Here is a 15,317-nt window from a genome sequence, read left to right on the forward strand (position 1 = left end):
CTGAAACATAAAATGATGAACCTAGAAACACAGCAAGTGTTCCTGTGAGAGGCATGAATTCCACCAAACATTTAGCTCCTGAAAGAGTCTTGGGCTCAGATGATGAGAACCCATCTCTCAGTGTAAGCCTTGGCAAATGGCATTGGAGACCCTGAGTCATGTTGCCTGCTGGCAAAAACCGCTCCAATAACTGGAAGTAAATAAATTGTTCCTGGCAGATGGTGGTTCTTTATAACATCTTGATACCTCTGTCAGAGCTGCTGCCTCCCAGCTTTCACCGTTGGATCTCTTGGCTGTTCAACGCTTCGACCTGTCCCTTCCCAGCAGGATGTTTGTGGCCAGGTCTTCACTGGCCTAATCAGTACCTGGTAACAATTCCCAAAGTGCTGCTTAGATTTGCTGAAATTCTGCTGCTTGTTTTTTAGTTTTTGGTCAGTCTCCAGCATGGCTTGGTGGTCTTTATTTTGCAAGCAAGATGAGAAGTTCATTGCTGTTGTTTCTTGCCCCCAGGTAAGCTGTGCATCGAGCGCAGGCTGTCGGCGCTGCTGTCGGGGTTCTGTGCCTGATTTCAGTGGTGGTGTTCCTCACACACCTCGCCCCAGCTGATTGCTTTGTTCCCAACAGCCTATTGCTGTGCTGGGAAACGACTGTGGCAGTAGGAGACCTGGAGGATGAACTGCTCACTGTTTTGTATTTGGACGTTTTGGGAAGTTGTTCCACAGACTCGGATTCCTTTGTGGGGACGTGTGGCGGCAGCAAGCACAAATAATTCCCTGCCCGAGGGCCTGGGCGAAGACATGGCCAATGTGGGAAGGTCTCCCTCGTTGTCAGAGGGGATGAAAGATAGAAGTCTGCTTCTTCCCAGCATGTTGAAGGATAAGACTGCTGCCTACCCCTCTTGCTTAAGAACAGGGTATTCCAGTGCTGTGTCCATTGCAGGCAATGGATGTGCTGAAACTGCTGGCTTCAGTTAATGTTGGAGGGTGTCATTCAGAAATAAAGGCCAGTTTGTGTACTTCCCCCTTCCCAGCTGAGAGCCAGGCATCTTCAAGCTTCCTGGCAACCGGAGGCTCCCCTCCATTCTCTCCTTTGTCCCTTCTCATTGTGTTCATGCCTTGGAGTGCTTCCTGCATGGCAGAGAGGACGGAGTCGGCTCCTCTCGCCTGAGCGTCGCCGAAGGAGCTCCCACCTCCACAGACTTGCTGAGCGAGGCAGAGGACGTGCTGCTGCTGGGAGCAAATCCCATGGCTGCTGTGTGGGCTCCATCCCTGCCTGCCTGGATGGGCGACCGACACAGGGAAAGGGACTGTGCACGACAGAAAGCGCGACGCTCCTGTGTTCTTAAGAAGCCAAAATGAATCTGTTCCTGCCTTGGTCCCCAAGCCCAGTGGGATCAATGTGAAAGACTCCTGGCTGTTGAGCTCGTCCCTACCAGGAGGAAGCACTGGCGCTGTCCTGCTTTCAGCTGTTGGCTCAATAACCCCCTCCTGGAGCCCCCCCAGACTGAAAACACTAGCTTTGTGAATCAAAGGAGCACTTTACACACTATGGGAACTTCGAGAAGTTGACTTTGCATCACACAACAACCCAGGAACATCACGACTGTTAGGAATGCTGTTCTTTTTATTCCTTTCCTCGCTTCCTGGTTGTTTTATTGCACTACGTGTGTGCGTATATTAATATGTATTCCTGAGAGTGAATATATATTGATATTGATATGGTTTGTGTGTAACTGTACGTATTTAACTGTACTGTATCTCGTGAGTGTGAGGCAAAGAGCACTGCAGAGTCTGTGCTGTTCCTCCTCCTCACCAGGCAAAGCTGACTTGCAGTCTGGCAGTACCAAGATTTGTTTTGTTTTTTATTTAAATGTTCTTTTAAGGACAGTCGATACAAAGCTCCATGCTTTTTAAGAGCTGAAGAACAGGCGTTAAGATCCCACACACTTACACTTGGAAATGCGTTTTTTTAAGAAGTTTTATTTGCTGCTTCGTTGTTGTTGGGGTTTTTTTTTTTATAAAGAAATCTTGTAGCGTTCAGTTTTATGTTCAGCATTTCTTTCAAGGAGACTCTGCAGCCAAATGAGACTGTGGGTGTGAGTGGCTCGAGTTCTGGTTGAGGCTTCGGGTGCTGTGAGCATGTGTGTGAGAGGAGAGCTGCCTGCCTCCCATCTGTCTGTGAGAGCATGAGTGTGTCAGACCTGAGTCGTGGCAGTATTTTGTTAGAGCTGGGCAGAAAAAGTATCTTCGAAAGCAACTCGAAACCTCAGGCTTAGTTTTTGGGGATCTAAAACATATTTTTGCACACGGTGGTTAGGTCCTCGTTGCTTTTTTTTCCCCCCTCTCCATGTTGGCACGTTCATTGTGATACTTTGCAAGGCTTTCAGGAGCAACTTCATTGGTTTTGGAGCTGGCGCCGTGTTTGGCAACACGGGGTGTTTCTGTTCGCAGAGCAGAAATGCCAGTAAAGAAATTTTAAAGTATTTCCAATTGCAACACGGGTGTTTCTGTTCACAGAGCAGAAATGCCAAGAAAGAAATTTTTAAAAATATTTCCAATTGCCCCGACCAGAGAAGTTTTAAGTGTAGCTTTCACAAATGCTTCAGTATTTGGCCGCTGTGACCCCGTACGTCCACAGTCTGCTGCTTCTGTGGCCGTTTGTGCTTGTGCCTGGGAAAAAAAAAGAGAAAGGAAAGAAGACAAGACAAAACCAACCAACCAATCAACCCTCCCCAGCCTGTGGACAGAAACGCCGAGGAGACCCAGACTGCTGCTGAAAGGCTTTGGCCAGATCTGCAAAGGGCTGCGCTGCAGGCGGGAGCACCGGGAGGCAGCGCCAAGCCAGGACTGACTCTGCAATACCAACTCCTGCTGCACACCCCAGACCCTCCTGGCAAAGCCCCCAGGGGCTCCCTGCCAGGGAGAGGCACATCCCGGGATCCACGTCCCTGCCGTGCCCCAGTGACCCGTGTGTGTGTGTGTGTGGCAAGCTCAGCACTAACCTTCCAGCTGTACTTAATTACTTGAATGTATCAAAAAATTGTCCACATTCAATGTATACAAGTATATATTGCTCCAAAAAAAAAAAAAAAAAATTGTGGTTTACAGACCTACAACCAATATATATGTATGTGTTTGTGTATATACATACAAGGCTGTGTGTGTGTATGTGTGTGCATGGGTAGAGATACACACACAAACACAAACGTGTATATATATGTTTTCTCTCAATACTTGAAACTTAGCCACTGTGCTTGAATTAAAAAAAAAAAAACACAAAACAAACAAATAAAAAAAAAGACAAAAAACCCACACAAAATAACCCCCAAAATAGGGGAGATAAAAAAAAAAAAAGAAAAAGAAAAACAGAAAAACAAATCCAACAGGTGATTTATTTTGCCATCACTTTAGTGACTTTCTTTTTTATCTAACTGCATGTAGCGTGAAACCAACTTTTTAGGTGAAAAATATTTATTGCTTTGTAGACAATAAGGTATGCAAAAAAAAAAAAAAAAAAAGAGAAAGAAAACACCCCAAAAACCAACCCCCAACCATTGTTGAAGTTGCTAGTGTAGTCCACCTGCTATTGTCATGGCTTTGTTGCTGTTGCAGCGTTTGTGTCTGGCGTCTTTAATAGATTTCAAGAAACCTCAGTCTAATAAAACACGTACCTTCAGGTTTGTGAGAGCGTATGATGATGTTCTTTCTAAGGTAATGCTTGATACTTTGTCAACATTTTTTATTTGTGTTTTGTGTGACTTTTTTTTTTTTTTTTGGCTTTAAATTGTACAACACCAATTTAAGAAAATAAAATTGATTTGAAATTGTTAGTGGCCTGTTTTCAGTACTTTATATTTCCAGTTAGTGCAGTATCTGGGCGAGGTCTTTAATGTGTTTGGTTCTACCAGCCTTGACTTTCGGGCAGAGGAAGGGCTGTTGCCCCCTTTTCACAGCAGGTAAAGGCTTGAGGCAGAAAATCCACCTTGCCTGAAAGTGCAAGCCTTTGAATTTGGAAAGCACCTTTCTGGGTGTTGCTTTATCAGTAATATTTATTACTTCCCACCCCTGTGCAGATCCCTCTGGACACAGAGGTGTTTGATGGCCACGTGAAGGGTGAGAATGGAGTGTGGGTTTGGGGTGGTGGTTTTACAAGACCTATTAATTACGTATTATTTTAAACTCCATTAATAATTTTTAAAATTATTAGAGTCAGAAAGCTTGTTGCTGGAAAAGGGGCTTAAAGATGAAGTGTGAGTATTGTGATAAGATTTGGGTATTTTTAATTATAATTAAATATTTTACTGAATTAAATATTTATTGTACTCACTGCAGTTTGTTATTTGAACAGAGCAGGCACATGGCTTAGTTTTCTCCTGCCCACTTAGCTCTGGAAAAAGTCACTGAAGGTGGGAGAAGGGACAGGAGGATGGTGAGAGATTGGTTGCAGTCCCTGCTCTGTCTGGATCAGAATACTCCAGGATGAAAACCTAAGCCCTGCATCTGGGATGTGGGAGAGGTGCTGAATCAATTAGTCCAGTCCTTCCACTTTCGAGATCCAAATACTGTAATTCCACCAAAGACTTCCCAAACCCCCCTTGCTGGACTGTGTGTTATTGTTGGCTGGGAGCATCTCCAGGGAGAGTCCTGCCCGGCAGCCCCGGCGTGACGTGGCATCGCCCCACACAGTTACTGGACAGTGTCGTGTTTTTGTAAGGAAAGACCTTATTTCAAAATCATAACTTACCCTGAGCTGGAATTGTTTTTTCTTGCTCTGCCCTGTTTATAACCTCTTGTTTCCTGCCCCTGCCTTTCCCACCCCGGGCAATCGCTCTGTGAGAATGGTCCTGCCTGGAAACGCAGGCTCCGGGCACTTGTTGACCCTGAGTCACCCAGGGACATCTGATCCCTTCTCCCTGGAGCAGCATCAGTGCTGGGGACAGCTCTGAGAACCTGCACTGCTGTGTGGTGAAGACGTGGTGGTACAACCTGGGCAAGACCCCACAGCAGCCCTTGGAAAGCTGGTCAGAGCTGAACAGTTACAAATGCTGGTGCTGTCTGAAGTTTGACAGCTCAGCACGCTCGGGTCTTTGCTTTCATGGGGGTTTGGTGGAGGGGTTTGTTTGTGGGGTTTTTAACATGTAAAGCTCCCTTTTGTGGGAAAACTTTGTGTGTGCCTGTTCCCTGCAGCATGGGATTGTGGTAAAGAAAATGTATGTATAATATATGTGAATATATATATGTGTGTGTGTGTATATACATGTGTGTATATATATACTTATATATATACACATATATACACATATAGATACATACACATATAGATATTTACACATGTAGATATATAACAGTTTCTGATGCTGAGGTTAAGGGAGAGGGTTTCTTTTGAAGCTGCCCATGAAGAATTCTAAAGGTTCAGGTGAGAACACTGTAGCCAAACGAAAGACTGTGTGTCACATGCCTGTGTGGACAGAGAATACTCTGCTGAATCCATAGGACTCTGTCACAGGGAGCAGAGCAAAGGGGGAAAGTGCTAGCTGGGAAGACTTAAACAACAGAAATAAACAGGCTCTTGTGAAAGCCATGGGGCCTGAACAGTTCAAAAGCACCGGTGAAAATTGCACAACTTTCTAGATGTTGACTGTGACGTTATGCTGCTGTTGATTTTAGGAGAAAACAAACCCGAGTAATTCTTCCAGGGCATTTGGCTCCATTCCCGTGTTTTATATTTAGTTGTTGGTAAGTACGTCAGTGAAAACATGCTCATTCAACTCTGAAAGATCAGAGGTGACTTGGTGACATCAAGGAAGTAGAAAGGAGTGGGTGTGTGTTGAACCACAGCAATACAAAGACCAAGTACTCTGCTTCCAGCTCTTGTAAGGCTTAATTTCGTGAGGAGTTAACTCCTTCCCAGCACATCGAGCTCTGTGGTGTTCAACCTGACATCCCTCCTCTGCAGTGGCACACTGGGGTGCTGAGCAGGGGAATGGCTGTGGAAGGTGTGATGGCTGAGGGAGGACAAGGGGCTGAGTGCAGGGAGACAACCCGCTGCAGGGCAGGAATGGATGCTCTCCAAACACTAGCGGTTGGATTTATTTAACTTTATTACCATAAATGTAGCGCCGAGGATGGGTGCCATTCCCTGGGTGAGGAGTGGCACGTAGTGCGGGGATACAAACTTCCCTGGGACATTTCTTTCTAAAACCAGCATTTTTAGGGACAATAGAGGCACAACCACCCCCCTCCTGGGAGCCGAAACCTGGCAAGGGATTTGAGTGCTTCCAGAAAACACGTTAAACAGTGTATTTCTAAGACGGAGCTGACGCAAATGTCAAACACAGACTTTTTCCCTTACCATGGACAGATGGTAATATACACAATTATCCTTCATGATCCCTTGCTGAGACCCAGACACTACTGCTAGAGCTCCCTGGGAGTTGGACCCAGCCATCGCTCATGTTGTAAAACGTGCCTCTGTGTGTCCACAACATGGCTCAGATCCAAAGCTGTGGTGCAAGAAAAGTCAGCTCCCAAAAAGCCATTCCAAAGTCCAGAGCATGAGGTAACACACTGCAGACCTGCAGCACGTGGGGTTTGTGTCTTCGGCTTCTTCTCAGCACCTGCTGTGTGTGAGTATTTCCTTACATCAGCACAGGGGTCATGAGTGCTCTGTGGTGGGGAATTACAGGAGTGCTCAGGTTCCTGCTGCAGGTAACCTTGAAACACAAGTGAAACGGTGCTGAACTCCCAATTCAGATCTTGTTCAGGCAGTCCACTCACTTCCAAGTGGGAAAGGACTGGCCTGTGTTACACTGGGAACACCTGGTGGAGGAAAGAACACTTGACTTGGTCCCAAACAGGAACATTCTCCACAGCTGAAAGAGTTTTTCTTTGTATTCTCCTGTGTGCTTGTTTCCAGCTAAAGGCCCGATATGGAACTGCAGACTAAGGTGCTCCTCGTCCCTTGCAGTGCAGCTTGTCTCCAGTTCCCAACAGAGAGGTAAATGTCTTTTAATTAAAACATGTGGTATCTCCTGAACTTCTAGTGCTGTGCAGCAAAGCCTCATTAAAGATCAGTTTAGCAGACTTTTTCTTCCCTCTAACTGAAAACGACTGGAAGAAAGTGTCCTTCAAAACACGATGTTCCCTCAGAGCTTTTTGTGTTGATTTAAAACAATATTTCTCAGTGAATTTAAGGCAATCCCTCTTGAAATAAACATGTCATTTCTCAAAGGAGGCCTTGGGGAGGAGGACGAGAAGGTTGCTGGGGTAACACTGTCACAGCAGAGCAGGAACAGGCTGGAGTGTCCCCGGGCTGGGAGGAGTGGTGCCCTGGCGGGGAGCAGCCATGGAGCCAAGGCTGTGGATGCTCCCAGGACAAGGCAGGAGGCGGCCGTTCGCGTTGCCAGAGCCCCATCTGCAGGCGGCCGCACAGTTTGGAGTGAGGAGTGACCGACATCGCTATGAAAATTAAATTAGCTGCCTCAAAACATGACCGTGCCCGATCCCCCGTCCTGCAGCTGTTCTGCTCCCCCTTCGACAAAGGTTAATTGTCTGTGAGCCCCCAGATGCACTGGGTGGTTCCTAGAGAGCTTTGACAAGGCTGATTCCATGGCTCCCACAGAACACTCTGGCAGCTCTGGCAACTCACTTCAATTTCTCCTTGCCTTTGGTGGCAAGATGAAAGAGAAAAATTATATAGAGACGCTTAAAGATAAAATAGATAAGTTATATATGGATGCTTAAAGATAAAATAGATAAGTTAAAAAGCAAGAGGCAGGATACACCATGGCAAGTTGAGAGCACAGCCCATGCTGCCTGTTTTGAAGCTTCTTGGCTACTCTTGGAACAGGTAAGGAGCTGGGATACCAAAGCTTTTTCCCTTGTGGAATATCCATGTAAGTCTTTCTCTTGTCACATCACTGTTTTCTGTATCATCTGGGGTCTTCTTCCCTCTCCCAGATTTAACTGAAATGAGCCAAATTCAGAAATCAGGGCAGGGGAGGAGGAAGAAGCAATGCAGTGGACAGGCAGCACGATTGCATAAGCTCCACTTCCTAAGGAAACGAGGCAAAAAAAGATTCAGACACCCTGGTTGCAGTGATAGAGGAATTTGTATTCCTGTTTCCCTTGGCAGCAGCGCTGCGCTGTGACAGGCCGTCTATTATCACTTCTCCAAACAAAGTGCAGCTGGGACCCTGTGATAAATCTTCCCTTTGCCCCCACGCCGCTCCTGAAATATCTCACAAGTGTCAGTTCAAAAAAAAAAAAAAAAGGACGTGCTGCATTTCTTCCCCTTATTAGCTGAAATAACGAGCTGTGTTTGATAATCCGGCCTGCTTGGAAGCGCCAGCCCTTCCATGTTCCATCTGAATGGATAAACGGAGCTCTCTTACGCTGATCTCGCAGCGTGCCAAGGAACCCCTGTCCTCTCTGGGCAGCTCCATCCTGTGGAATGCTGGAGCTTGTAGCACAACAAAATAACTCTGGGTGCATTTGGCTTTTTGGGAGGTACATGCTGTGGCCTGATAAGGGCTCCTGTTGTACTCAGCCTCCAGGTGAGGTGAATCGCTGCGGATAAAACTTGCTGCACCGGACATGAGCACGAGGATCGCTTGAGTAATGGAAACCTGAGGGAAAACAGAGCAGGAGGTGCCCATGCTTGACACTGGCACAAGCGGAAAGTGTGTGGAAAAGGGAGAGGTGGGAAGCAATGGGACATCCCTCTGTGGAACAGGGAGAGACAGGGAGCAATGGGACATCCCTCTGTGGAAATGGGAGAGGTGGGGAGCAAAGTGACATCCCTCTGGGAAGGGAACCGTGAGCTTTTCCTGCAGACCTGTGTGCCATGTGGAACTGTTTCCTCCTGCTTGTCCCCCCCTCACTGTGACCACAGTGCTGCCAGCGCTCCTTTCCTCGCGTGTGGGGGGGAAGAAAATGGGCTGGTTTACTTATACCAGCTACCATTTACCACGGGAATGCCTCTGTTAGTCTGCCCTTTTCCCGCACTTTCACGGTGCGTTGGCTCCCGAGCCCGTGTGCGGGAGGCGGGACTGAGCAGGGCAATGCCCCCCCCACCGGGGTCACCGGGAACATCCACAGCCCTGGCTGCAGGACGGGAATCCCGGGGCTGACGCGGATCCCTGCCCGGGCCGCGCTCCCCTCAGGACGGGAATGCCGGGGCTGACGCGGATCCCTGCCCGGGCCGCGCTCCCCTCAGGACGGGAATCCCGGGGCTGACGCGGATCCCTGCCCGGGCCGCGCTCCCCGAGGGCGGCTCCCGCACCGCGCGCGCGCCGCGCCGTGTCCGCGCGCGGCCGCCGTACCCGGCGCACGTGTCCCCGCCGGCCGCGTAAGTGACCCCGGGAGGAGCCGGGCCGCGGGTTCGGGGCTGCGCTGCCCCTCACGGCCCCTCACGGCCCCTCACAGCCCAGGGCGATGCTGTGCTGGGCGCTGCGCGTCGTGAGCCGCGGCCTCTCCGCCCCGCGGCCGTGCTGGCGGTGGCGCACCGTGGGTACTGCCGGGCCCTGCCCTGCGCTGGGGCCGGGCCGGCGGCGCCGCCTCGTCCCGTGCCCCCCTCACCCCGCCGGCCTCCCCAGCGGGCTCCCTGCTCCTCCCGGGGATGGCGACGCGGCCGGGGGGGAGCGGGGTGCGCATCCTTCCTGCCCTCGGCTGGGCCGTCCCCCCCGGTGCCCCCGCCGGCGCTCTCACCGCAGCCCCTCCGCTGTTGTGTCCCCGCAGGTTCGTGCCATGGCTGAGGGTCCGAGGGCAGCGGTCGCCGGGCAGACAAAGAGGCTGAACAGCGGCGCTGAGGTGGCTGAGAGGCTGGAAGAGAACGGGCATCAAAACAAAAGGTTGAAGGGAGGTGCGGATGAGGAGGGTGCGGAGGATCAGGGTAAGAAGTCGCCCAAGAGGAAGATTGTGCTGCTGATGGCGTATTCAGGGAAAGGCTACCATGGGATGCAGGTACGTGGTTTGGCTGAGCAACTTGGGCTGCTTTTTTCTTTAAAGTCTGTTAGGTTTAGTTACTGGGTAGGGAAGTAGTTGCAGCGTGAAAAGCTGGGGCAGGAACAGCATATGCCTGGATGCAAATGGCTTGGTAGCAATTCGATTTAAAACGGTGGTGCATCTCTGATATTTGGTGATTCCAGTGAGTTTGCCTTTAATATAGATCAGCAGCAGAAGATCTTTTATAAATTGCTGTAGACAAGGCTCCTGAGGACACTGGAAGCACGGGCACTGCAGTTCTGACAAAACCTTTGGTGCTGTCTGGTGGTCCCCTTCTCGCCAGTGCTCCAGCTTCTGGCTGAAGCTTTACATCTCAGAGCAGCTGGGCTAAGTTTCTTTTGGGTTAGACCTAAATGTGTTTCACAGCGTGCAGATTCCAGACAACTGAGCTGTGTATTTGAATGAAACAAATTTGCATCTCTGTTGCTGTCTCTTGCACTTCTAAAAAGATAATCTGCGCTTGAAGACGTTTTAAGCTCTCCTTTTCCTGGTGCACTCTAATGAGGGGGGGCTCGTAGGAGTTTAGAAACAGGAAAACTGTTGCAAGGCTTTTGTGTTGGCCTGTGGCAGGAAAGGGTCGGTGCTTTGTCACAGCAGGGTCGTCTGTGGCACAGTGATGGCAGCGAGAGGGTGATGCTGCTCCATCTGCTGCTCCCCTCCGCGTACTGCAAGCTCCATGCACTTGGGGAATACTTGAAAAGCTCCTCGGGATAACTGATAAGATTGCACACAGGGCCCGAGCCTTTCATGCTTATGCAACCAAGTGGGTTTGTTCAGCAGCAGTAAACCTTGTGCTTAGGGGTGGTGCCCGTGAGCTGTGCTGCTCTTGTAACTCAGAGTGGCCTGTGAGGGTGAGCTCTGCAGCTTCACACACCAGTGGAGTTGTGCATTTCTGTTAAAGCTCATCTGAGAGTGGCACACAGAAGTCACTGGAGAAAACCACACACTGCATTCTGCAGCAACTCAGGTGAACTGAGCAAAAGAACCCAGTCTAATTTCTGGAAATAGAATTTGCACAGGCTGGGTTTGGAGCAGCACCTGTTAACTTGCAGGCACTTGGAGTGTGTTTCATTTGTGCTGTTTCATGTAGTTGAAGGAGTCGTCAAAAAACTCCAGAAGTATTGCACAGAGAAATCAGAAATCATTCTTTACTGTTTTAGAGAAACATGGGATCTTCCCAGTTCAAGACAATTGAAGATGACTTAGTGTCTGCCCTCATTCAGTCAGGCTGCATCCCAGAGAACCACGGGGAGGATATGAAGAAGATGTCTTTCCAGCGGTGTGCTCGAACAGATAAGGTACCTTGGTCAGGGGCTGTGCTCCCATAAACTCTGCTCTTTACACACACCAGTGCTACTGGGATGGACTGGTAAAGTCTGGAGTGCCACCCAGTAGCAAATGCTGTTCACAGTCAGTGTTGCTTGAAAATTCTCCTTTCATCCACTCTTAAATACAACCAAATATTTAGAAAGCGCGGAATATTGATTAGATGGTGTTTGTGAAGCTGCTGCTTCTTACCTCAACTTTGTGTTTCTGGCATTTTCACCTCCTTAAGCCTCCCAAGCTGCTGCTGCTCATTGTTGCTGCCTGGCTGATGTGGTGCTTGAGAGTTTAGCTGCACCTCAGCTGTTCCTAATTCTCCACAGTGGGGTTCTACATCTGAGCTAGAGTCCATATATGAGTTGTATATATAATTGCTTTTCAGTTGGTGCTGTACTCAATAGCAGTGAAACACAGTGGGATGTCACAGAAGGGAGAGCAGTGTTCTGCTCTCTAAGGTTGCTCAGGTGCTGTGTGGCTGTGCAGCACCAGCAGGTCTTCTTAGAGTATTCTGTCTTGGATTTCTGCCTATGGCCTTGCCTTTGCCTCACTTCAGCCTGAAAGGACCAGGGAGAAAAAGAAATAAACTTGTTCTTCAGCTATTTCAGTTCTGCAAGTGCTGTTTCAGAGCTTCCATGGTACATAATTGTGTGGGTTTGTGTGTTTTATGGTTTTTATAGGGTGTGTCTGCAGCTGGACAGATTGTGTCACTGAAGGTCAGGCTGATAGATGACATCTTAGAAAAGATCAATAATCATCTTCCTTCTCACATCAGAATTCTGGGTAAGGACACTGGGATGGTCAGGGAAAATGTTTTCAAAGAGAAGCTTTCTCCTGCAGAAGGTCTGTCCCTTTCCATTATAATTTTACTTACAAGTGGTTTAGTTTTAACATGTTTCACTTAGCTTGAAATTAGGGTCTTCAAAAATAAATGTCTTTTTTTTGTACTTCATTTAAAAATTATTCATGTTGGTAGGAGTGAGATCACAGTCAGTTTGTAACCCACTGATTCAAAATCCTAATGCCACTTTTAAAACCAGGCCTGAAGAGAGTCACTGGGGGATTCAACTCCAAGAACAAATGTGATGCCAGAACCTACTCTTACATGCTGCCAACATTTGCCTTTGCCCACAAGGACCATGATGTGCAAGAAGAGGTTTATAGGCTGGACAAAGAGACCCTCGACAGGGTCAACAAACTGCTCTCGTGCTATAAAGGGACACACAACTTCCACAACTTCACATCCCAGAAGGGCCCCAGGGACCCCAGTGCCAGGAGGTACATCATGGAGATGTACTGTGGAGAGCCCTTTGTCAGGGAGAACATGGAGTTTGCAGTGATCAAAGTGAAAGGTCAGAGCTTCATGATGCACCAGATCAGGAAGATGATCGGGCTGGTGATAGCCATCGTGAAGGGTTATGCTGCTGAGTCCATCCTGGAGCGCAGCTGGGGAGAGGAGAAGGTGGATGTCCCCAAAGCCCCGGGACTCGGGCTGGTCTTGGAAAGAGTGCACTTTGAAAAGTACAACAGGCGCTTTGGGAACGATGGGCTGCACGAGCCGCTGGAGTGGACAGAGGAGGAGGAGAAGATTGCTGTTTTCAAAGAGCAGTACATCTACCCTACCATCATCAACACGGAAAGGGAGGAGAAATCCATGGCAAACTGGCTCAGCACCCTCCCCATTCACGACTTCAACTCGTCTGCTGTTGAGATGCAAGCCAACAACAAAAATTCAAAGGTAATGACTGAAGCCATTATTTTATCAAATGGAAGCTGTCAAGTTGAAATGTCTTTTCCCCTGGTAACATTTTTGTTTTCCGTGAATATGCCCTGGAAGATGACAGTCATCTGGCACGTGAAATGTGTATTATCTTTTCTGTCTTTGTGCACTGGATGACAATTGAATGCACTGCACAAAGTGTTGTTTTCACAGGGCTTTACACGTGGCAGTGGAGGAGGGAGGAAGGAATGCTTCAAGCACAGGCCAGTTTGCAGAATCATAAACTGACAACAGAGATGATGGGCATTGCCAGCCTTTGCTGTTGTGAAACTGTTTGGGAGACCAGGTTTCATACCTGCTGCCTTTTGGCATTCTCTGATTTTTGGGTTAATTCTCATTTTGTGTAATTCCCTGTTTACTATGTTTTGGAATCAGGGAAATTTAGGACCAGCTTTTTCAAGTAAATCTCCCATGAGCTCAAAATGGGCCATCAGAACAACTACTGAGTAAATGGAATATTGTGGATTTGGATTTCTGACAACAGGAGCTGCTGACAACTGTAAGGTGCAATAAAACAAAGGCATAGAATACATTTTTAACAAAAAGGAATTTTTGGTTAAATAGGACCCAAAGAGACCAAGTGGTGCAGAGGGTCCTTACCTGGCTCAGGGTGTTGGTTTTGGTGTTGGCAGGACTTGGTGCTGACAGATTCCCAGTCTCTGAAGTATTCCTGGGGGAGGCAGGTCTGCTCACTGCAGATAAACTCAACCAAGAAGGGTTTTGGCATCACAGTCAGCACAAGCTGTCTGGAGAGGGATAAATAAGGGATGATATGACAGATCCTCTGAGATTTTGCAGGCTGTTTGCACTTCAATGAGCTGTGCTTGCTGTTACGAAGTCAACTGTCTCAGTGTCTCAGAATTTGGTTTGTAGTAGGATATTAAACTGTCAGTGTTAAATTCATGGCATTTGAGGTTTGTTTTCAGCAATTGGTGGTGAAGGAAAAAAGGAGTAACTACAGGCATACAGTCATGTTAGCTTTTCTTTATAAAATCCTTTGTTGTCAGTCATATCAGTTAAAATACTTGCTTCAAAATATATAACCCCCCCACATTTATTGCACCATTGCACCTGGTCCTGCAGGAGTGGCTCCCAGTTAAGAACTCTGACTTCAGTTTCCTTGTGAGTTGCCAACATTTGTAGTATTTCCCTAATACTACTTTGTACAACTAGCTTGACTTTTTTAGTAGTGTTAGTGAGCCCTTGCCTATCTGTAATGCAGGTCAGACATAAACTCTGTAGCAAATAAAATTCTCAAATCTGGCTTTAGACCTTTTGTAACAAATTTGGGTTTTGAGGGACTTGCATAAAAAACCACTTATCTCACCTGCATTTATTTTAAATGTCAACATTTCACACTATTATCCCACCTTTGAGTTTCCTACACGCTCAGGTTGTAATCATGGAGTTGTAAATGTGAGAAGAAATTTCTTCTGCTGGTGAGTGTGTTCCAATGTACATCTCTTTTTGCTACAAGAAGCATAATTTACCACCACAGATGTTTATTACAGTAGATGGGTCTAAGACTATTTTCTTATACTTTTGGAGAAGTTGAAAGTCAATCTCTTTGATTTAGGTCAGTCTGTAGATGTAAATGCAGTCCTGACAGACCATTTTCCATTTTGCTTTACAGAACAGCAGCGACCTCGAAGGCAGTGATGGTTGTGGTGATGATTCTGACTGAGCCAGCGTGGCTGGATGTGGAACCCTTGCTGCTTAAAGTTCCCTTTGTCTACAAAAAAAGTGGCCTTTCAAAATCCAGGAATCCAGTAAAGCAGGAGTTTGTGTGCTTGCAGAACGAGAACTGGATGCCCAGGAGAATCTGGGTGGGGAAGACAGTGCAGCAGAAAAAACAGAAGCTTTTTATACCACTGACCAATTCACCTGACTGATATACTTGAAAACAGTTCAAGGAGAAAGAAGCTTTCTAAAAGAATCTTGAAATGCAGGATATCATAATTGCTATTTGAATAATGGTTTTATTATGTTTACTTGGAAAATAGTATTTTAAATATCTATAACTTCTACATAAAGATGGGGCAGATCATTTTAATATACTCTTTTTTTATTATGAAGTTATGATTCCATGAGCTTTTGATTGTTTTTTTTTTTTTTTTTAATCATTCACCTTTACTGAATCTCTAAACACCATTAAGCTTTTATTTTCCATGGCATCCATGATTTTCCTGTGGAATAACATGCATGGGTTAGGA

General features: G+C 47.3%; 2 protein-coding genes and 1 long non-coding RNA gene across 10 annotated transcripts in view; 2 read left to right on the forward strand and 1 right to left on the reverse strand.

Annotated features, from left to right (window-relative positions):
• The window catches only part of ULK1 (unc-51 like autophagy activating kinase 1), a 94,651-nt gene extending 90,822 nt beyond the window's left edge, over window positions 1-3,829 (forward strand). For all 8 annotated transcript variants that reach the window (XM_064675239.1, XM_064675237.1, XM_064675233.1 and 5 more), the window contains one exon: window positions 511-3,829. In XM_064675239.1, coding sequence (XP_064531309.1) covers window positions 511-566 — 56 coding nt within the window. In that variant the 3' untranslated portion in view covers window positions 567-3,829. The remainder of the gene's footprint in view (window positions 1-510) is intronic.
• Window positions 3,830-8,160: 4,331 nt separating this feature from the next.
• LOC135424228 (uncharacterized) lies at window positions 8,161-9,791 on the reverse strand. Its single transcript, XR_010435121.1, has 2 exons — window positions 9,708-9,791; window positions 8,161-8,626 (listed from the first exon to the last, which is right to left on the reverse strand). It is a non-coding gene; the product is annotated as an uncharacterized LOC135424228 (long non-coding RNA).
• PUS1 (pseudouridine synthase 1) lies at window positions 9,345-15,179 on the forward strand. The gene is made up of 6 exons (XM_064675273.1): window positions 9,345-9,506; window positions 9,738-9,962; window positions 11,165-11,302; window positions 12,005-12,107; window positions 12,365-13,062; window positions 14,738-15,179. Exons 1-6 carry the CDS (start codon window positions 9,435-9,437, stop codon window positions 14,786-14,788), a joined length of 1,287 nt encoding a protein of 428 aa, XP_064531343.1. The 5' UTR covers window positions 9,345-9,434; the 3' UTR covers window positions 14,789-15,179.
• Window positions 15,180-15,317: the final 138 nt, after the last annotated feature.

This window comes from Pseudopipra pipra, chromosome 18, assembly GCF_036250125.1.
Source record: "Pseudopipra pipra isolate bDixPip1 chromosome 18, bDixPip1.hap1, whole genome shotgun sequence".
Classification (NCBI taxonomy): Eukaryota; Metazoa; Chordata; class Aves; order Passeriformes; family Pipridae; genus Pseudopipra; species Pseudopipra pipra.